This window comes from Schistocerca gregaria, chromosome 5 (genome assembly GCF_023897955.1).
Source record: "Schistocerca gregaria isolate iqSchGreg1 chromosome 5, iqSchGreg1.2, whole genome shotgun sequence".
NCBI classification, from domain to species: domain Eukaryota; kingdom Metazoa; phylum Arthropoda; class Insecta; order Orthoptera; family Acrididae; genus Schistocerca; species Schistocerca gregaria.
The window spans coordinates 226,214,925-226,239,399 of record NC_064924.1 but is presented as its reverse complement, the minus strand read 5'-3'; the positions used below and the strand labels follow the sequence as shown (position 1 = coordinate 226,239,399).

At 42.1% G+C, this 24,475-nt stretch overlaps 1 protein-coding gene across 1 annotated transcript in view; it reads left to right on the top strand.

The window, feature by feature from the left end:
• Nucleotides 1-2,444: 2,444 nt before the first annotated feature.
• The window catches only part of LOC126273072 (uncharacterized), a 102,342-nt gene continuing 80,311 nt past the window's right edge, over nucleotides 2,445-24,475 (top strand). Inside the window, exons 1-2 of the mRNA XM_049976483.1 lie at nucleotides 2,445-2,614; nucleotides 13,155-13,390. Of these exons, the coding sequence (XP_049832440.1) occupies nucleotides 13,166-13,390 (225 nt within the window). The 5' untranslated portion in view covers nucleotides 2,445-2,614; nucleotides 13,155-13,165. The remainder of the gene's footprint in view (nucleotides 2,615-13,154; nucleotides 13,391-24,475) is intronic.

The window sequence follows — 24,475 nt, the reverse complement described above, 5'->3', positions numbered from 1 at the left end:
TAGGAGTAAACTTACTACACAGGCGGAAGCTTTAAGAGTCTGATTACTGGTAAGCATTCACCCTGTGTGAGTATCGTCATGGTGATTGCAAGACATAGTTTTTATTTTTTTCAGTTATGTGATTGTTTTGCTTTTCGCGTAGTAACGCGACGGGGAGATCATTCATTAATTGTAAAGTGGGCAATGTGCCAAGTGATTCAGATGCTATTTAACAATATGTAAACTTGATGTAACTCTTCAGTCTTTCCCGGCGAGATCTTGACATGTGGAACAATGGACGAGCCGGGCGCGGACGTCCGTGGGAGCACCAGGGAAGGGCCAAAATCTCAGGAGCAGCACCAGGCGGGCGCGGACCGCAAACGGAACGCCCGACACAGGATGGGCCTGAGACAGCTGCCACAGATGGCGATCAAGTCGGGTGGGGACGTTCAAGGGAGCACCAGGGAAGGACAACACCTTACAAGCAGCGCCAGGCTGGCGCTGACGGCAAACAGAGCGCCCAGCGCCCTCTGGGCATAAACACTGGACAAAATCCTCCAATACGGCCCAATTGGGAGAATACCCCCCGCCCTCTTTGCACCCCCAGCAAGAAAAGTAAACACTGCCACAACAGAAAAAACTTCACCTAATGGCTGAAAAGAGCACAATGCCAAAATGCACGCTCTAGAAGGGAAAGAAAAGTGAAAAAAAAAAACCAATGTGGCAGTCTCAGCTAGCACCTGAAGAAGGCAACGAGTTACGAGGCCGAAATATTGTGCCAGAGCGACGCAAACATCCAGCAGTAGACCCAATTATTCCACATGTCAATATGTAAATTTGCTAGTTGTTATTGTTGGTCAACTTTGCGCATTAACCCCAGTTACTGTGGGTAGTGTGATGTCCTTAGGTTAGTTAGGTTTAAGTAGTGATAAGTCTAGGGGACTGATGACCTCAGATGTTCAGTTCCATAGTGCTTAGAGCCATTTGAACCATTTTACTGTGGGTAGTAAAGTGTGGCGTCAGCCGTTGGTTATTACTGACGTGTTAGTTGTAACTGCTGTAGCTATTCGGTGCAACTGTTGATTGCTTCCACTTGCTGTCGAAGTGGTCGAAGTGGCTGATCTAGTTCTGAGATTTCATAGTTTATCTTTCAAGTAATTTAATTCTTTTAAATTTTGTAATGTCATGGCGGTTGTTTTTAAATTCATTGTGAAGTTTTACCGAAAGAATTTTAAAATTACGAAAGCTTTTCTTCATTGCAAGATTTTTCTTAAATTGAAAAAAGGTTCATTAAACTGTCATAGTTATTTAGTAAAAGTGAATGATTGCATTTACTAAATTACTTGAGACTTCAGGAAGTACTAATATTGAAATTCGTGGCCTTTGGTATTTAGTTGAATAAATACAATCTTTTAAAATAGTGGTTAAACACTTCTTGCCACTGCACCTTCCTCACTCTAGAAGCTTAGAACTGCTCCTTGTTCCAAATTGATTTAAATTTGCCTGCATACAAGTTTGCTAAAATATGTGCCGAAGATACGCGACCGGCATAGAACAAAAATCGAGGTCTATGGTGGAGAACGACCTCATCGCCCTGCTGAAATTTGTGCTGCTACCAGAATTGAGGAGGTATAAGTCTTCTGACACAACAACGCCTTCGATAATTTGATCTCTGGGGGAGCTCGATGCACATTACCATAGCACTTGACGTGCATTAAAATCTCCTACAAGTGATAGGGGGAGTTCTGAAATCAGATCTGAAATAACCTCCCTATTCAAAACTTCGTTGGATGGAAAATACATTTTACAAAATGAAACGATGAATGGAATGTGTATTTTGACAGCAACCGCCAGAATAGCTGTTCTAATAGGTATATAAGTGGAAGGGTGTCATTCACAAACACGGAAATGTTCGCCTTTCCGGTGGAGGTAGTATCGCCTGGCGTCGGGGCGTTTAAAATGTGTTTCCTGTAGACACAGACATAGAAGTCGCCTGTGCACCAACAGTTTCAATTCCTCCGCATTTGTTCTGGAACCGTTCATGTTCCGTGCCATCATCCGCTGCGGATATTGGAAATTTGAGGTAAGGATTATTAGACCAAACTGCTGAGGTTATCGGTCCCTAGGTTCATGCACTACTTAATCCAACTTAAACTAATTTACGCTAAGGACATCACACGCACACACTAATGTCCGAGGGAGGACTCTAACCTCCGACGGGGATAGGCGAGCGAACCGTGACAAGACGCCTGAGACGACACGGCTAACCCACGCGCCCGTCACTAGTGGTAAACCTCATTACAGCTCATTACAATGCGGCCACGTTCGAACATTTCCAAGTGTAGGCGGTACTATTCGGGGAATAATTCATTGTGTTTCGAAGCTACCACAGATCTATATACAATAATAAATGTAAGCTATCGATTCTCCGGCTATGAGTAACAGCGTCTCTGCTTTCATAAAACACACAGAAGCCAAAGATCTTAATTGATAGTTTAATATCTCTCATTTAAGTATATTTAACGTTTTATTTACCGTTCACCCCGTTGCATTATGCAACACTTGCTTATAGAATGAAGGAAATGTTACTTCTTAACATGTGATCGAGACTTAAACATCTGTGAACTTCATACAGGTATGATATTCTTTCCTGTTTCGAAAATTTTAAAATTCTGAGCTTCGTGAAACGTAGTGTAGAATACGGTGCATTCTCATTTGTAATCGTATTCTGTGTATTTGTTTCAAGGATTCGTGAAATTAATATGTGCTTGTTACTAATTTTGCAATTTATCCCCGCGCAACTTTTAAAATCTGATATAAAATGTATAATCTGTAAATGCAGAGTAAATATGCATTCGGTGTTTCATTAGTCGATGTTATGGCTCACCGCGATTTCGAAAACAGGTGATCATACAGTCGCGACCACTAATCGCTAGACTCATTAGTTTCCGTTTAGGCCATAGGCCTGCAGAAGGAAATGAGGGAAACGAAGTTAGCATAAAGCTCCACTGTTGTGTATAGGAGATAAACCCTGCACCACCCGACAAGGAATCAAGAAGAGCAGTTACTACAGCAGCTACAATACAAACGTTTTTTGCAGAGGTAGGACTTATAGATGCGAGCAGTTTAACATTAACTGTCCTTACCTAACAATAGATAATTAGTTTCTCAATTGGAATGAGTTGGTGTGTACTGCATCCTGTTTATGGATGTTGTTACTCCCTTGATTATGTTTCATGTTTGTGGTCGAAGATGTCATTTTTGCTTACAAACTACTACCTGATTTAGCTCACGGTGTTTGCTACATTGATGTTCATAGGCTTATATTTTATATGTGGCCATTATTTTTATTTTCTGCACCATGGTTTTTTCTGTTCCGCGTCATAAGATTTCATCGACGTTGCCAGCCCACACTCTTAACAAACCAGAAATGGAGGGAGGGAGGGACGGAGGAATGGAAGTAGAGAGAAAATGAGAGAGAAAGGGCCGTTCTCACTATTTATCATCATACTCTTTAGGCGGTATGTTTTCGAACGACCAGCCGAGTTGAATATTCGCACTTAACAGCACTAGTTCCGCTTCTTGCAGCTAAATAGCTCAACTTTCGTAGAAACCTTTAAGTTTTCTTTTTCCACCTGATGATTCCCACAATTTCTTTACGTTGTTTATTCTCTTCTACGTAATAAGTGCTGAAGCTTTGGTTACTTCGCTGATACTGTACACATCTTTACAAGGCTAAATATCGTTCCCAAAAAAGACAAATGCTTCATTTAGATGATTTTCGTGCCATTTATAAATGTTACGCTGATCAGCCAGAACAGTGTGATACCCACCTACGCTCGATATAAACCCGTCCAGGCGATAGCAGCGTCACTCTGCAAGGGATGACTGTTAGTCACGCACGGTGCATATAGAATCTGTGAGCGCACTGTCCGTGTGCAGAACGGAGAAGGCGCGCGGTCTGTCGATTTGGCCGAGGGCAGAGTGTGATGACCCAGGGACTCGGCACAAGCTTTTCAGAAGTTTCACTACTTGCGGGCATTAGAGAAGTGCTGTGGTGAGTGTCCTCAACACGTGGCGTAACCGAGGTGAAACCGTGTCCAGACGTCATGGGTTTGGTGGCCACCCCTGACGTCGCAAGCTGAGCAGACTGGTAAACCACGCAGGCTAACTGTTGTGGAACTAACATCCGACTTTAATAATGGGTGGCGTACAAGTGTGTCTGAACACACATTGCACCAAACACTCCTAACAATGGGTCTCCGCAGACGACGGCCCATGCATGTGCCAATGTTAACATCATTATATGGGCAACTACGACTGAAATGGGCAAGTGACCATCAGCACTAAATTGGCGCTGTGGAAGAGCGTTGCGTACTTCAACGAATCCTGATAACGTCTTCGCGCCCATGGGAGGGTGCAGCTCCCTGCACTTGCATTGCGGGACGGAGACAAGCTGCCGGCGGCTCTGTTATGCTATGGGGAACATTCAAGTGGGCACCTTTGTGTGCAGTGGTTCAGATAGTTCAAGTGGCTCTGAGCACTATGGGACTTAACATCTGTGGTCATCAGTCCCCTAGAACTTAGAACTACTTAAACCTAACTAACCTAAGGACATCACACACATCTATGCCCGAGACAGGATTCGAACCTGCGACCGTAGCAGTCCCGCGGTTCCGGACTGCGCGCCTAGAACCACTAGACCACCGCGGCCGGCATGTGCAGTGGAACTCGTGCAAGGCACTATGCCGGAGAAGGCATTTTGTGCACTGGTTGCAGGCCACGTACACCACTTCATGACAAGATTGCTTCCCGACGGCAGTGGCATTTTTCAACAAGATAATGAACCATGACATTGGACCAGGAATGTGGTGCATTTTTTCGCTGCACACCGTGGCGAGTTCCGGTTGGTGTGCTGGACCCCCAAACACGCCAGATCTGAACCCAGTCGAATATATCTAGGACTTGGAGTCAAAGCGCATTACCCCCTCCCCGGAATTTACAGGAATTGGGTGACTTATGAGTGCAGATGTTGTGCCAACTCCCTCTAGTAAACTACCAAAGCCTCATTGCTTCCGTGACACGACGCGTCGCTGTTATCCATGCCAAAGGCGAACATAGCGACTATTAGGTAAGTGGTCATAATGTTCTGGCTTATCAGTGTTTTCTTCTTCAGTAGCGCTACAGCTCTTGGTTAGCCTTGGCTTCTTCAACAATCTTCCTCCACACTTCTCGGTTATTTGCTGCTCTTTTCCACCCCCGGACTCCCATACTGGCGATATCCACTATTACCTCGTCGTTCCATCTTCTTCTAGGTCTCCCTTTTCGCCTAATTGAATGGATCATACCTTTCGTCATTTTCTTTGGAATTCTATCCCCTGCCATTCTCTCCAAGTGTCCTAGCCATCGTATTCGCTGTGATTTCACAAATTTTACTTTGTCCCTGCCTTGTATTAACTCTTGTAATTCGGCATTGTAGCGTATTCTCCAGCCTTCTTCCTCCCTTATTGGCCCATAGATTTTTCGTAGTATTTTCCGCTCAATGGTTCTTAGTGCATTTTTATCGTGTTCTGTCAACGTTCATATCTCTGAGCGGTATGTGATAACTGGGCGGACTAGGGAATTATATATTAGCAGTTTAGTTTTTTTTGTAACAAGGCTATTTTTGAAAATTTTCATATTTGCAAAGTAAGCTCAGTTTCCTGCTTGTATTTTTATCAGTGTATTACCATGTTTTTATATTACCGCTATGGTCACACTGGCTGAGAAGCAAATAAAGTATTATCGCTATTGCATTGGACCTTTGTTAGTATGATTATTGTTATGTGGTAAGTTAGTCCATATTCTTACAAAAAACATTTGCGCCTCTTCTGAAAAACAGTGTAGGGACCTTTCTATTGCTATCTAATACAATATGTCAGTTCTGACTGTGCCGAAGAATTTCTTTTATTGAATATAGTGTGAAATTAAAGTCTCGATGAGTTACTGGTCTCGTGATTACTCCTATAAGATAAGAACAAGTTCTTTTTCTGTTTTCACTTGGAAGATTCACGCAGACTATCGCCCATTTATGAGTTTCACTTACTTATCTGAAACTCCGTCACTTACCTACCTGAAACTCTGAAATTATTTTACGAATTTGTAAATAGATTACCGTAAACATTTACAGCAATATTTAAAGGAATAAGTAATATTAATTACTTGTATCCTGCAGGGCTACGTATGTGTCTAAGACAATGTGTCACTGATTCTCCTGTTTTTCCATGAAGGGATGTTACGTCGTCTGCCATTGATTCCATAATTTATAAGCTTAATTTATATTTTCAAAGTTTCAGTTCCTTGATGGTCTATACGAATGTTACCCTGTTTAGCAAGCATACACTTGTATATGCCTAAAGTCTTTTCCTTGTATAGGTCTGCAACCGCTGCACATCCATGGGGGGGGGGGGGGGAGGAGGGGGGGGCGAATCATTGTCCCGGGGGGCTGTTTTATTTCTGAAACAAGCACGTTATTTCATGCTTTTGCGCTAAATTCGCCCGCTTGGGCATTTTCAGGCTACCTTCGTCACAGTGAAAAAATGTAATCAAATTTCTCAATCTTTCGCACGTTATTGTAGAAGAAGTAATATCTAATAAAACGTTGCCGATGGTGCTGAGCCACAGTAATACAGTATTTTTTGAAAGAATACACCGTCATTTGATTGTATATTACTGATTTTTTCCTCCGTATAATCTAGATTTAGGCTTTCACACCATTATCCAATACAATGTTCTTCAAAAATTAACATCATCTTGTTGTTTACTGCACAGGTGACAAATACATAGATCAACACATTTTCTTAACACTGATATAAATGGTACAAAGGTGACGTCTTGTAGGAATGCAGCACTTTGTTGTGCCAGCACGTCGTATCTAGTAAAATCAGCCCAAAGCAGGTAAACGTAACACTGTCAAACGCCTTTTAAATGTAGCTATTAAAGTGACATATGTAAAGTGATAAAATCCAACCCTTCGTGATTTGTCTTTATGCGTTGACCATGCCACTTGCAGTTTTATTTGGAATGTGGACAGACGGATTTTAATGTGACTTACGTTGGCTCAGCGACGAAGATCGGCATCAGGATTTGATTTTATCATTTTACACACGGAATTCATATCTGTGAAACTTGTGTCTGTTACCATCATATTCACATATAATCTTCACTATGGACACCACGAGATGTTGCTTCCTCTATAAACATGTGTGGAAGATAAGATATGTGACTACAATTTTCCACTGTGACAGAGGTAGCTTAAAAATGCCCAACGGGAGGAAAGGTATTTGAAAAGTAAAAATAGCTGAAGTTGAATAATGACTTCCCTGAATAAACTTGTATATGTGAACATAAATATCCCTTGCATAAAAGCGCGATGTGCCTTGAAATATGCAACCCTCGTAACATGAAATGAAACAAAAAGCTCAGAAAAAAATAAACACTGTGAAAGAGTGATCCATTCCTCCTGTCATTTCATGTCAAAATGCTACTTTTACTAAAAAAAAATACACAACGTGTGTAATCCTAAAAAACTGAAGAAAAAGATATTCTTTCCTGAATGTAAGTGCGACGATGCAGGTTAATGTTCGTACATCATGAGTTATCCAGGCACGTTTCAAAACACGTCCTCAGAGTTACATTTGTCCAGCAATCCTCCTCCTACTTTCCAAACCGCGCAGAAGTTCTCTTGCGTGTCTCACGGGGCTAGCAGTACTACAAGAAAAGAAAACGCGGTGAAATGACTTACCCACTACTTAGTGCAGTGTTTCCTGTTTGATTCTCCACTGTGTACTCGATTCTGCGCTATTTTGAAACGTTTTGGTTGATTAAAAGGTTATGGAGGTTCGTTAGTCGCTCATGGGGACCGCAACTGGTATGCATATTACCTGTGAAAGGTTCAAAAAATGGTTCAAATGGCTGTAAGCACTATGGGACTTAAAACCTGAGGACATCAGTCCCCCAGACTTAGATAACTTCAAAATAGTGCACACTCTCCTCAAAAGAATGACAGGCTCTTCCTGATGCTGGTAACAGTTGAGGCTCAGCAGTCGGTCTCATAATAGTGGTCTACCAGTTTAGATCTGCCATACATTGTACTGTTCAACAGTCCAAATCACTTTATTTACTCTCTACCATGCCATGACTTGGTCACCTTTCACAAATTTGGCACCGTTGCAATTGATGCACCATATGAGTGGTCAACACTTTGGCATTATTAGCAATCTGCAAGTTATGTCCTGACCACAAATCAGAGCAAAATAGAAACAGATACACGCGTACTGACGTCTCAGAAAATGAATAAATATATTTATGATGTAAGCGGAAAGCAAAAGGTAGAGATAATCTATTACAGATAAGTAAGAAATCAATCGTCTGAGATTTCTTCAAACTAGGATTTTCATACGATTTCATTAGTTGTTTTATTTCAATTTAGACACATGAAGAAATATATAAAACTTCTTTATCCAGCAGTGTTTGAATTATAATGACACTGAAAAATAATGTAAAAAGAAATATTTTTTCCTCAGTTTAATGTTCATATGTATATTAAACACTGGCAGAATTGGAAAATATTACACCATGAAGCTTTAGTCCGTTATTTATCTAATTTTATGGAGATGTTCATCACATAACGGGTATGTAATGTGTAATCTTTAATTCCATCATCTCCTTCAACTTGGTATGGCCACCCTCTCCTCACTACCCCTCACTTCCCATTTCCCGGGTGCGAATATGCTCTTGGATTCATTGTAGCAATGAAGCATTTCTCCTCGAAATGTAATGTTGAGGAATTTTCGCCATTCTTGAAAGACATGCTCTACAATTTTATGGACATTCTTCAGATCGCTGGGTGGAAGGTGGTACGCAAATATACGTCTTTCCATTACATCATGTACACACCCTCTGGAGGCCAGTCAAAGATCAGTTCAAACGTGCTGACCGGCCTTTGGTGGCCGAGTGGTTCTGGCGCTACAGTCTGGAACCGCACGACTGCTACGGTCTCAGGTTCGAATCCTGCCTCGGGCATGGATGTGTGTGACGTCCTTAGGTTAGTTAGGTTTAAGTAGTTCTAAGTTCTAGGGGACTTATGACCTCAGCAGTTGAGTCCCATAGTGCTCACAGCCATTTGAACCATTTTTTCAATCGTGCTGTGAACTGCAGCGTGCGTGTCTTTTGTAATCAATAGCACCCCACATCATGGTTCAAGAAGATATTTGGCTCTCGACAAACGTTGCGTCTTATGACGTTTCGCCAAGATTTCTGCGGACACACTGACGTCGACTGATCTCCACAAGGAGAGCCGTGACTCGCCACTGAAAACCACAAAATACTACTCTTTGTTCCGCCTGATTGTGACTCTACGGATGCAAATCCCTATTCCTGTGATCTGATACCAAAACTAAACGACACGTGGTAACACGAGATGTCAACTGAGCTTCTAGTAATATACTCCCGACGGTTTGTGGTGACTCTCACCCTGCAACCTCTTCCCGGATTTTAACTGTTGCCATTCGTGAATTCGTCAGAAATACTTGAATATTGTAGAATCTTCTAGTGACAAAGTCCCTCTGGAAGACGCCGTATCTACTCTTCTTACCATACTGTTGTCCTGAGACCATCTCGAGATCTCTAGTACTGCACTGGAACAGGGAATTGTATCTATGCTTTCTAGATCTAGAAAAGTCATATGACCGGATTCCTCGCAGGTTATGGAATAGGAGTCAAACTTTTGCAAGCAATTAAAGGTCTTTACATAGATAGTCAGCTAGCAGTAAGAATTGACGGTAAATTGAGTTCATGGTTCAGGGCAGTTTCAGGGGTAAGACAAGGCTGCAACCTGTCTCCACTGTTTTTCATATTAATTATGGATTACATGTTGAAGACAATAGACTGGCTGGGTGAGATTAAGATATGTGAACACAAAATAAGCAGTCTCGGATAAGCGGATGACTTAGTTGTGATGGCAAATTCTAATGGAAGTTTGCAAAGTAATATTTCAGACCTAGATCAGAAATGTAAGGACTATGGTACGAAGATTAGCATCTCCAAAACGAAAGTAATGTCAGTGGGAAAGAGATATAAACGTATTGAGTGCCAAATAGGAGGAACAAAGTTAGAACAGGTGGACAGTTTCAAGTACTTAGGATGCATGTTCTCACAGGATGGCAACATAGTGAAAGAACTGGAACCGAGGTGTAGTAAAGCTAATGCAGTGAGCGCTCAGCTACGATCGACTCTCTTCTGCAAGAAGGAAGTCAGTACCAAGACTAAGATATCTGTGCACCGTTCAATCTTTCGACCAACTTTGTTGTATGGGAGCGAAAGCTGGGTGGATTCAGGTTACCTTATCAATAAGGTTGAGGTTACGGATATGTATGTAGCTAGGATGACTGCAGGTACTAGTAGATGGGAACAATGGAAGGAGGGTGTCCACAATGAGGAAATCAAAGAAAAACTGGGAATGAACTCTATAGATGTAGCAGTCAGGGCGAACAGGCTTAAATGGTGGGGTCAAGTTACACGCATGGGAGAAGCAAGGTTACCCAAGAGACTCATGGGTTCAGCAGTAGAGGGTAGGAGGAGTCGGGGCAGACCAAGGAGGAGGTACCTGGATTCGGTTAAGAAAGATTTGGAAGTAATAGGTTTAACATCAGAAGAGGCACCAATGTTAGCACTGAATAGGGGATTATGGAGAAATTTTGTAAGGGGGACTATGCTCCAGACTGAACGCTAAAAGGCATAATCAGTCTTAAATGATGATGATGGTGATGATGCACTGATTCCAGTACAGCGAACAGTCTATGCGACCTTTCGGTATGGTGCTGCCTTGTCCATGAGGCCAATGATTTGACCTTTCTCATAGATATAAGGCTGGTGATATGTAGCTCGTGCACATTCTCTGGTCATGCTGTGTTGCTATTGCCCCCTGGAAAGTCCCATTAACGTTAGACCGTTAGACGCCCCGGACAGACCTTATAATGGCTCCTACCCATTCCTAAATATTGAATTATTAATTTGGGTGAAATGTGGCATGTTCCTCACTGGACACATTACTGCTTCGGAACTGCTAACAGCACGAGTTGTTCATTGCGAATTGTTGCTTGTGGAGGGCTACTTTGATTCGTAAAGAGAAGGTCCAGCAAATTTTTGCAGTTTCCTTATCTCAGCAGAAGGAGATTTACTTACCTCGTGTTTTGCTAGGATGACTCGATGTCCCCACTGACTTCTTTCCCCGCAGATTCTAACATGCATACAATCAACGGTGAATGATGGGATAGCGAGTGGTTAAGTCTAAATGCTGGTTCAATGAAAGTCTCCAAATAAAAGGATTCCATCTTATTTTATTATCAGCAGCAATTGAGAGTAGAATTCCACGAAGTCTAATCTTCAGTTATCGAGCTCCGTTGCAAGTTAAAAAAATTCTACCCACGATTTTAACTCACGTATGAGATCGCACTCCCGCGACCTTGCATCAAACGTTTTCCAAGGCAAAATAATATTTTCACTTAAGTTGAATTATAACAATTATCTACTCGCACTAAATACCGGGTGATCGAAAAGTCAGTATAAATTTGAAAACTGAATAAATCACGGAATGATGTAGATAGAGAGGTACAAATTGACACACATGCTTGGAATGACATGGGGATTTATTAGAACCAAAAAAATACAAACGTTCAAAAAATGTCCGACAGATGGCGCTTCATCTGATCAGAAAAGCAATAATTAGCATAACAAAGTAAAACAAAGCAAAGATGACGTTCTTTACAGGAAATGCTCATTATGTCCACCATCATTCCTCAACAATAGCTGTAGTCGAGTAATAATGTTGTGAACATCACTGTAAAGCATGTCCGGAGTTATGGTAAGGCATTGGCGTCGGATGTTATCTTTCAGCATCCCTAGAGATGTCGGACGATCACGATACACTTGCGACTTCAGGTAACCCCAAAGCCAATAATTGCACGGACTGAGGTCTGGGGACCTGGGAGCCCAAGCGTGACGAAAGCGTCGGCTGAGCACACGATCATCACCAAACGATGCGAGCAAGAGATCTTTCACTCGTCTAGCAATATTGGGTGGAGCCCCATCCTGCATAAACATCGTACGTTCCAACAGGTGTTTATCAGCCAGGCTGGGGATGATGCGATTCTGTAACATATCGACGTACCTCTCACCCGTCACGGTAGCAGTTTTTCTGTCCAGTGCCATCTGTTGGACATTTTGTGAACTTCTTTTTTTTGTCTAATTAAACCCCATGTCATTCTAAGCATGTGTGTCAATTTCTACCTCTCTATCTACATTATTCCGTGGTTTATTAAGTTTTAAATTTATACTGACTTTTTGATCGCCCGGTACATTATATCGGTGCGAAATTTAGCTCTAGAGTGCTTGGATACTATCGAACATTATTATAGTGAGCAAGCTTCAACGTTTTCAGGCTGCTTTCAGAGGGTGCGCTTCTGATTCGCCGCTTTTGTTAGCCAGTAAGTGACAAAAATTAAGTAAAATTTCTGCGTCATATTCATGTTTGATTTTGGAGTTACTGAAATCGTTGTTAATAAGCTTTCAGTGTGGATAATACCGACAGTCTACGTGGAGGAGTACATAAACATTTAAACAATTAATAAAAAAAAATTGCCGCCAGTCACTGGAATGTGAATCACTGCGTTGTCTATACTCTGCCGCCCGACAAGCCCCCATTTGCACGCTCCGCTGCGAGACCGTTTCTCGTTTTATGGGATGGTTAGTGCTACCGATCATAACTGATTTCTGGCTTACAGCAGCGTTAGCCTTTCAGTACTGTATGTCGAAAATTAGTAAGATTTAGGCTGACATGGGGCATAATTGCTACACCATCATATAGTCTCGCCATTCCGTATCTTTGTGATTGGTTTCCTTTCTGTACTTGAGAGCCAGAAATTTTAACCAACGCATTTCACAGGAATGGAAACACTGGGTATTTATTTGGTAGCGCTCAGTCGAGCTGTTCATGGTGTACCACTCTCCATTTTCGTCAGTGCAAGTCTGACTATAATCCTAAATTAAGTGCTGCCTTATCGTGTGGAAACTGTTGTTTCTGTTCTCTCTGCAACCATTCAACATCACAATATTGAATTTGACGTATTGTTCACCAGTGGGAACGACCATGACCGACCAGTCGGTGGAGGACTACTGCACTCCGTTGGCACAAGTGACTAAACCTGAAGCTGGTACCGAGAGCACGTCGACGGACGTCGAGTCAGAAGAGGAAGATGAAAAACGCGATAAATACGATCTGCAGGCATGGGCCTCCAGCATCTCTGCCATCACCAGCTTGTCGGAGTTCGCTCTCAGCCACATCTCGGACCACCCCAACAGTGACAGTTTCCAGGTGGGCACCTTCAGTAACAATATATATATGTATGTGTAATGTCCGGTAAGGAGTGGTGCGCACGTCTACCGGGGAAGGTAAGCACATCAGAGTGGGTTCCACGAGCATCCTTGCTTATTTACGTTAGTACTGGGTCACCCGGCATTCTGGGCAGAAAAGTGATGATGTTAGCGTCAACGCTTTCTTATCAGCGGTGTCAAAATACGGCTTACACAATTGTGCTTCTTTTGTTCCCCTGACGTCAACGTATGAAAACGTAAATGTATCATTGGACAGTAGACTATGGAGCAATTTCCACATGTGTTGCACATTGTTCAGAGTTTTCAAAGCACATTTGTCTATTCATTGACAGAAAAATCTACCAAATGAACACCAGATGAATGGAAATGGAAAGTCATATTAAGGCCATGACTGGAAATGTGTTGAATGATAGAATACAGCAGTGTTAACCATATGTGAATAAGGAAAACGAAGAAGTCAGCACAAAACTAACAATGTGTGTATATCAAGATGAGATCTGGGCACTTCACTCCCATCATCACTAGTAATCTCAGATTGTATGAGATGCATGCTGTCTCAAAACGGCTCAGAGCACAGCAGTTTGTCACTGACAAAGCATAAAGTTATTGAAGTGCAGAAATGTACTGGACGTTAATTATGCTTCTTAAAGTTAGGACAGTGGCAATGAGATCAGCTTCTCTTGGAAACGTTTAATCCACTAAACGACAGTCTGAAAAGGCTGTCACACACTGTGAATGGAGGCAAAAAAGAAGAAGAATGAGAAGAATTATCACTGATTTCATTAACTGTCATAGTAATGGTGAGTTAGACAAAATATATGGAGTCAGCAGGACAAAGTACATACATCAGGTAAGCATCTAATATATTTAACTGAGAATGTATCACAAGCTGGGGACAAGGAATCTGGTAGAACGCTAAATTAGAGCTAATATTCTTAAAACATCAAATGTCAAAAAGTATACTACAGAAGAGATAAAAGCGTATGGTGAAATATTACACGTGACTACCATGCTTAGGAAGGGATCACCTCGAGAGGACAAATGAATGCCCCAGAGAGCGTAATATAAAAATTTAATTAGACCACTGTCAGCAGCTGCACATAGCACAGGCGAATGGATTGAAGTTCAGCATAAAAGACGTAACAGTCTGCTGTGAAGTATATAACAGTGATCCAAATGAAATCATAGACTGATTACTACTATTTACAGCATCAGCTATTAAAAGTCGCATGAACGAAATCATAAGTCATATCAGGGCTTTGAGAAAGACACATCATCAAGTAATTATGGACTCGATTGTTAATAGGTTCCACAGGCCAGCACACAGAACATTCCCATGCAGACATGTGACAATATGACTGTTGGATGATATATGATGTGCTAATGTCGTAGACGTGTCAGAATACTCATGATCAAATAAAAGTTTCAAGTACGTTCTAATGGTCGTAGATATGTTTGTCAAATTCGATTGGGCTCTGACTGTGAAGTTAAATATGGGGAAGGAAGTCTTGGAAGTTTTTGAGAAGTTGCTTCATGATTGGAATGAATCACTGTCCTGACAACGTTCAAACAGACCAAGGAGGTGAATTTTGCAATAGGTATTTCAAAATGATAATGGAACTATACGGGATAATCCACATATCGACATTCTCCCATTTGAAAGCCAGTAATGCTGAAAGGTTAAACAGAGTGACCAAAACACGTATTTGGGAGCAATTTAATCTCCAAGGGTCGTGAAAATGGCTAAAAATTCTACCACAAATCATTGATGAGTACAATCGGACAACCAATCATACAATTAAGAAGAGATCTATTAATGTCCATGATAATGGGCTTCTAAATGCAGTAGACAGTCATATTATGATTGTAGATCTATGGAAGCAGAAGTTTAAGATAGGTGACTTGCTACATAATTCTAAATATAGAACTGCATTTGAGAAACCCATCCACCGAACTGGGCAATGATAATATGTACTGTTTCCAAAGTGCAGCACACAAAAACCGGAGAAGTTACGTCTTACAGATGGTGAAGAAATTGCAAGTTGTTTTCACATGAAGGAATTACGAAACAGCTCTGAAATGGACATGTTCTCCGTAGAGTGGGTCATTAAACATCAAGGGAGCAACGTATTAGTGAAGTGGCTTGATTTATCACCAAAGCATAGTAGTTGGGTGAACGCTTGCAGTTTGCTGTATAAAGGGACATGCAAACCCCAAACTATGTAGCAGCGTCACATGAGTGCTAGGAAATTCATCAACAGGGAAGAGGTATTCTTAAGAATCTGCCAGTCGAACTTCATATCACTGGATACATTCTTTGTGGCTCTGGAACGAAGCTGAAAAAGCAAGCAGAAAGCTCATGGTAATAAGGAAATTAATATATTAGACGAAATCATGAAATCGCTTACACTACAAAGAAAGACTGTTGCTTTGGAGACCAGTTATTAGCCGATAAAGCTAGACACTTAAGAAAGAACAGCGGTGTAGGACAAATTATTGCTCCATTCGTGGTGGGTAAGACAATTCATGTCTAACTTAAACTGGGTGCTGGGGAAGCTGCTGCCGTAATTCAATTAGTAAAGAATGCACTAAATGCAGAGAAGCAACTGCAGGAAATTAAAAGACATAATCGCCAATGGAGGCAATCACTATTGGTAAACGACTATATTCAAAACTCTATAGAAATGAGCTTAGGCTACACATAAAAATAGCTCATAGTGATACGACTGGGCAGACTGCTTATAAACATAGATCTACTTGGACTTGTCAGAAGGAACAGAACCACACACACACACACACACACACACACACACACACACACAGGCACGCACACACCATACTCACTCACAGACATACAGGGTGTTACAAAAAGGTACGGCCAAACTTTCAGGAAACATTTCTCACACACAAATAAAGAAAAGATGTTATGTGGACATGTGTCCGGAAACGCTTAATTTTCATATTAGAGCTCATTTTAGTATGTACTGTACTTCCTCGATTCACCGCCATGATTTCATACGAGATACTCTACCTGTGCTGCTAGAACATGTGCCTTTAGAAGTACGACACAACATGTGGTTCATGCACGATGGAACTCCTGCACATTTCAGTCGAAGTGTTCGTACGCTTCTCAACAACAGATTCGGTGACCGATGGATTGGTAGAGGCGGACCAATTCCATGGCCTCCACGCTCTCCTGACCTCAACCCTCTTGACTTTCATTAATGGGGGCATTTGAAAGCTCTTGTCTACGCAACCCCGGTACCAAATGTAGAGAATCTTCGTGCTCGTATTGTGGAAGGCAGTGATACAATACGCCATTCTCCAGGGCTGCATCAGCGCATCAGGGATTCCATGCGACGGAGGGTGGATGCATGTATCCTCGCTAACGGAGGACATTTTGAACATTTCCTGTAACAAAGTGTTTGTAGTCACGCTGGTACGTTCTGTTGCTGTGTGTTTCCATTCCATGATTAATGTGATTTGATGAGAAGTAATAAAATGAGCTCTAACATGGAAAGTAAGCGTTTACAGACACATGTCCACATAACATATTTTCTTTCTTTGTGTGTGAGGAATGTTTCCTGAAAGTTTGGCCGTACCTTTTTGTTACACCTTGTAGATCCAGTCTTTCAGTGCAGATGCGCACCAAGACCGATCTTTTTCGGGAATCCGAAATGGTGCATAAGTGGTTCATGAGTGGCTGATGCTATACTACTAGTGTATTAACAAGCTTGGGATTTGTGTTGGATTGGAATTGTGCTTTGCTAGCCAAGGTGGTTAAGGCGACTTTCATTGATTCATTTGAATACACAAATGGGGTTAACGCCATTGAAATCATTTGAATAATAGTTGTATGGCCACTGGATCAGATATGGTGTGTGTTCAATTTGACATGTTTCAACCTGTCAAATACCGTATAGAGGTCGCACGACCACGTAGAAGTGCCGGAACACAACGTGGCATGGTCTCGACTAATGTCTGAAGTAGTGCTGGAAGTAACTGCCACCATGAATCCTGCAGTGTTGTCAATAAATCCATAAGAGTACGGGGGAGGCGGGGGAGGGGGGGGAGGGGGTGAGGGGGTGAGGGGAGGGTGGACATCTCTTCTGAACAGCACGTAACAAGGCAATCTACATATGCTCAATAACGTTCATGTCTGAGGAGATTGGTGGCTAGTGGAAGTGTTCCTGGAGTCACTCTGTAGCACTTCTGGACGTGTGGGGGGTCACACGGTCCTGCTGGAATTGTCCAAGTCCGTCGGAATGCAGAATGGACATGAATGGATGCAGGTAATCAGATAGAATGCTTACATATGTGTCACCTGTCAGAGTCGTATCTAGATGTATCAACGGTCCCACATCACTCCAACTGCACATGTCCCACACTATTACTCAACCTCCATCAGCTTGAAGAATCCCCTGCTGACACGCAGGGACCACGGATTCATGAGGTTGTTTCCGTAGTCATACACGTCCATCCGCTCGAAACAAATTGAAGCTAGTCTCGTCCAACAAGGCTACATGTTTCCCGTTGTCAACATAGGTCAGTGTTGACGCGCTCAGGCGTGGCCCAAAGCTGTGTGTCGTGCAAAATGGTTCAAATGGCTCTGAGCACTATGGGACTCAACATCTGAGGTCATCAGTCCTCTAGAACTTAGAGCTACAAAAACCTGACTAACCTAAGGACATCACACACATCCATGCCCGAGGCAGGATTCGAACCTGCGACCGTAGCAGTCGCGCTGTTCAAGACTGTGGTGCCTAGAACGGCTCGGTCACAGAGGCCGGCCTTTGTGTCGTGCGGTCATTATGGGTACACGAGTGGGCCCATATCGATTATGTTTCATTGATGGTTCACACGCTGACACTTGTTGAAGGCAGAGCACTGAAATCTGCAGCAATCTGCAGAAGGGCTGCACTTCTGTCACGTTGAAAGATTCTCCTCAGCGTTGTTAGGCCTGTCCTTGCAGGATCTTTTTTCACTCGCAGCGATGTTGGAAATTTGGTGTTTTACCATACTCTTGATATTCACGGTACACTCGTGAAATGGTCGTATGGGAAAATCCCCACTTCATCGCTACCTCGGGGATGATGTGACCGATCACTAGTGCACCGTTTACAACACCACATTCAAACTCACATAAATCTTAATAATTAGCCATTTTAGCAGCAGTAACAACTGCGACAAACACTTGTTGTCTTATATAGGCTTTGATGAACGCAGTGCAGTATTGTGCCTGTTTACATATCTCTGTATTTCAATACGCATGCCTTTACCAGTTTCTTTGACGCTTCAGTGTGCATAACGTATATATTACTCTAGCATTTTTTCCGTAAACTAATTTATAGCCGGATGATGGCAGGAATGCGTATGAATTATTGTATGACATGTACACAAGGTTTTACATATCTTACTATAAGAAAGACAATGGTTTTACACACAATAAGCCCACAGAAATTGGAGAGATTATCATCTATGGTCGAGTTAGATTGTTCAAATGAGGCAGTGAAGACTGAAACTGTGGAAAAACATACTGAATCTGAATCACCACAGAACTACCCTGCAGGCAATGCAGTGCATGCATTAATACTACACAACTGTCTTATAAACTACCCACCCCTAAGAGGCATTGTACGACTTGTATTATAAATCCAACGGTATTACACAATATGAACAGCATTTTTCCACGACGCCTCAAAGTGGAAAGATCACACCGACACAGAAAATTTTTATGAGGAGTGCTAATAATTTGTGTTTAAAGATGTTGCATTGATTTCACACTCCAATGCCGACAAATCTAACTAGGTGTCCCACAATCATTTCTTTCTCCAGACTGTTTAACTCAGTGCATTGTGCTAAAACTCGGTAAACGGTGGTGTGGCTGATACGATTTTACCACGAAAATCGCTGGGTGGTAAAGGGGTAACACATGAAGATATGGTGTTATTGCTCCAAATGTGTGACCATAGGGCCATATAGCCTATGCGAAAGTTCTGAGGAAGATATCCTGGTTTTAAGAAATTTATAAATGCCTGTTTATCCAGAATCTGTAAACACAAGAACATCCTGCCCTCAAGCAGCTGAAGAAGTACAGATATGGACAAAATAGATTTCTGAATGTTTGAAAATAAACAGCTACTACTGAATGGTGAGCTAATAAATAAACATTTTTTAAGATAAAATTGTATTTATTTATTCAGTTCTTATTTTCTACTCCCTCACTTAAAGGCTTCTTCTTGAAGAATGGGAGGAATAATTTTCGATACATCGGCTATACAACAACAGAAGCTCCAGGGGCCATCCGGCATTCATGTCACCTGTGCTGGCGTAAGCTGGCGCCAGCACACCATGCAGCATAGAAGTTACAAGAAGATAGATCGAGGCCAACGACAGACTTGTTGGAAACGAACAACCAACACCCTCTTGGCCATCAGAATTTAGGATCGCCGCCACGGACCAGAGGCTCAGTTAGTTGGAGTTACTTCAGTTAGTTAGAGCCTGTTGTGCCAGTTAGTTCGAGTCTATACACTGTGTGAGTTCCAGCATATCACTGAGACAGAGCTGCAGTCACAGCCTCTATCTTAGAATCAGGCAGAAAAAGCGGACTTTGTACTTCAATACAAGAGAAGCTAAAGTGGACTATATAGGAGAGCTTTTACCACAGCATATGGAAGCTTAAGTTAATTAGCTTTTTGTTTACAAATAAATAACCGAGTTAATAATTGCATGCAGTTTGTATTATAGAATGAGGACACCGGCCACCAACCAACATCCTTTCCTTCCTTCCCATGGTACAACTCTACAGAGAGAACGAGATGACACAAAAGCAGCTAACGAGGATTCAGAATCTCCAACGTACATGTTGCAGCTGTGCCTGATTAACGAGGACAGCTTGTGCCAGCAGGCACTATATTGCCGTCGACTCAGGTTATGCCAGTGGGGATGGTCATGGTACTGAACCATTGGTTCTGAGTTTGTCAAGCTTGGTTGATGCCTAGAAGAATCTTGCCGACACAGCTTGTCTCAGGTTACACTGCTGATAATGATCTACCATCTTTATTGCCTTCTCTACGTGTGTCAGAGCATGTTTACCAACAGCCAGTCGCATATGTCACCACTATTTATATGATCAGCACTGAACAGCTCCTTTTCATTTCTGTCTGATCAGACATGAAATGATCTGTACATGCCGATAGTGATGGCACTCAGAAGTATTCTCATTTGTCGGATGTTTGCAGTTTGGTTCCAAATATAACATCATTGCTCGCCAATGATCAGATTATTGCTTCTCTCATAGCTAATTTATGGGAAGGTGGTTGCGATCTAGATCCACAGTTCTTAACCCCAGTTGATGGAAACATAGTGGGAGATGTGAATGCAGAATTGGAGCTCAAGAGATCAGAATATGATTGCAGTATAGTAAATGATGAAGGTGAAGAGCAGATAAAACCATTTATCGTTAGTGAACCACAGTGTAAGTATCAGAAATTATTATTAATGGCAGAGGTATATGTTTATTGTGTGCATGTGTGTGTGTGTGCATGAGGGTACCATATGTATTAATTCTACTTTTTTGTAGGAATATTTTTGCCTTATTAAGGAGGGCACACTGCAACATCAATGGACCCATTGTTGATGCATCCATCGACATCTGTGTCACCTTGTCCAGGTGAGGTACGTCTTTTTAGTAAGTAACTAGCTACATATACTCATGTGTGTGTGTAATTTGATATGTTACTAACAAACTATTGTCATGTGTGTGTGTTTCAGGACTACCTGATGACATGGTATTGCCACCTTTGCAACATGTGTCTGGAGCTAGGCCTGCAAGACCACTGTCAGAACCATCATTGAGGCAGCCGTCAACATCTGTGCCACCTTGACCAGGGCTGTCTGGCTCCTGTACCCAGCACTAGCACTAGTGGAGCAGTACCATCGATGTCTGCTTCACCCTTTTTGTGCCATCTAGCTACCATCCCCTGTCTAGCAGTAGCAGGGTGATAATTTCGTCGTCTGTGTTACTTTGTTCCCAGTCTACCAATTGCATCCCTATATCCTATGTTGTTCACCAGCACAAAGCAAATCACCCAATCACACTAGACTACTCTGTGTTTGCTGGTATTTTCAGGGAGAGGATCTTGCAATCTCACATAAATAACATCAATAGTCAACTCTGAGAATCAGTTACCTTCCTTCATGCAGTAGTGTTGGAAACGGAACTCCCTGAAATCAAGTACACTCAGCAGTGTCCTCCCATCAGGTTTAAAGCAGTCTTCTACTATGAGCTAATGATGATGCTGTTTGGTTTGTGGGGCACTCAACTGATCAGTAATCAGTGCCGATACAGTGTCCCAATTTTTCCACAGTCCAGTCTTTACACAGTCCAACCTAGCCACTTTTACGAATGATGATGATGATGATGATGATGATGATGATGATGATGAAGAAATAATGAGGACAACAAAAACACCCAGTCCCCAGACTGTGAGCTGATGCATGCCCCTAAAAGTGGTAATGATGCTGCAGAGGAACGCATCATTAAACATGGATGGCATGTTAGAGCACAAAACATCAGTTGCCGAATGGTACACTGAAATGTTTTACTTATAAGAAGGAAGAGGGTCTAGTAAGGTGCTCAGCCATGTACTGCATCTTGATTTGTGCACACATGTTTTTGATCCAATTCATGCAAGTGGGGGGGGGGGGGGCTGGATTCATTCCTCCTCTCAGAAGATACTGATGCTCTGATGCTAGATAGGTACTTAGGAGTGGAGAAGGATGAATTTCTGGCTTGTGATAGAAATTACGTCACAAATGCACATCTTATACATACATACAAGACAAACAACACCTCCAGGCTTTAGAATTTATAAGACATCTATTCCGCTGTCACAGTCTCATACCTACCAAAATTCAAAAGGCTCTCTGAGCTCAAAACACAGGTACAGTGATTGGCTTTATAGCAAACACATTCCAGTGGCCTGTTCATGAGAGAATGATGCCTTATACAAAAAGGCAGTTGAATGTTATAGTTGTGGACTGCTACTGGATAGAAAAGTGAAACATGTACACAGAGACCAATGTCATCTAACAGGGAAGTTTTGTACAGCCGCCCACAATGTACGCAACTTGAAGTACAAACTGCCATGACATATACCCATCTTCTTATATTATTTGAGCGGATATGATGCACACTTTCTTGTTGAACACTTGGAGGATTTCGAGTTGGAGACTGATCAGGTCAGTATCGTACTTGACAATGTATAAAAATACATTTCATTTGCCTAGCTAACCACACCAAGAGCCGGCCGGTGTGGCCGAGCGGTTCTAGGCGCTTCAGTCTGGAATTGTACTACCGTTACGGTCGCAGGTTCGAATCCTACCTCAGGCATGAATGTGTGTGATGTCCTTAAGTTAGTTAGGTTTAAATAGTTCTAAGTTCCATGGGACTGATGACCTCAGATGTTAAGTCCCATAGTGCTCAGAGCCATTTTGAACCACACCAAGATTACCAGTCTGCTTCCTGGATTTCTTACAATTTATGCCGGTATCTCCTCAGTAGGTTGCCGAAACGATGCACATCACTCGCTCTGCATTTTCCAATGATGCAAAGTTTCTGCTTGTGCCGAAGAAGGGGTCTTCTCATACGAATACCTGAATTAGATGGAGAGACAACGGAAAACCATATTTCACAATATAACTGTAATCACCTGCATACTCACAGGCATATGGGTATGTCTGACAGGAGTTCATCTCTGATTTAGAGGGATATGCTAAATTGTGCAGGGAGACAGATGTATACTTGTTCACCAGAGTGTATGTCTGGACACACAAACTCTGGATCTTGCCTTCTATTACACCACACTGGGACTTTTGTGGGATGCAATGTTAAAAAAGACGTATCAGCATTAAAGTTTTGACTGATGTTGACATCTTGCTTGTTTTGAAAATTGGGAACCGTGAGGGACTTTGCCTCTGCATCCACAGGTATGACAAGGCAAATAACAAGCTATTGAATGTGGAGGAGTACAAGGTACCTGATGATTTGAGTTACATTTTTTACTTGGATGTAAACAATCTCTACAGACATGCCATGCAACAAACTCTGAAGTTTGGAGGTTTATGATGGCTGCTCAAAGATGAAACCGTTGGATTAGAGGATAAGATGTATGGTGTGGCTGCTGATACTTTTAGGGGATATGTCTGGGAGGCGGACATGGAATATCCCACCACATGGATGACGAGCACTGTGACTTGCCACTGTGTCTAGAGTGCCTAGTCTCACCAAACGGTTCCATCCCAATGTTCAAGAAAACATTGGAGAACAAACAGATGTACACTACACTACTGAAACCTTCAGCTGTTCTCTGGTTAGGGAGGTGAGTTTTTAGAATCAACTGTGACATTTTCTTCAACTAGTGTCCCTGGTAGAGGGAGTGAATTGATGGTAATACCAAATACAGAGCTGTCGAATCAAGTGATTTTTAATACAGTTTTGTCAAAATCATTGAGAGTGTCAGAAACTGTGATGAGAGTCATGTAGTTTACCATTGGGATGAGATTATAGTGCAAGAGGCTACGTCGCGCAGCCAAATCTTCAATGGAGGTCTAGTCCCTGTGGAGATTGCCGTTTCAGTAGATTCCATGAAGCGTTTCTATATCGGTATGTGTTTCCCCAAACTCTCCAAACTCCGTATATACCGATTCCGCTACAAGATATCAAAACCAAACTTCGCTAGTCAAGTTACTTCACATGTAAACAGATAGTTCCATCTTTTGAGTGAATGGCTGCAATACATATCAAGTAATTAGGAACAAGCTCAAGGAATTCGACACGTCTGGACATGCGGCCTATTATCCTTATTGGATATCACCTCAGAACAATGTTATTGCTCACAGGAAAGACGTGGCAAATGTCTCGCAAATTGTGAAGTTTTTATGGGTCATACGAAGGTGTATGCATACCATTTACATGTAGGTGCTACCGAGAAGTAGGCTAGTGTAAGCATCATGCAGCCTCACAGGCTCTCAGAATTGAAGACTATTCTAAAAGGAGAGCTAG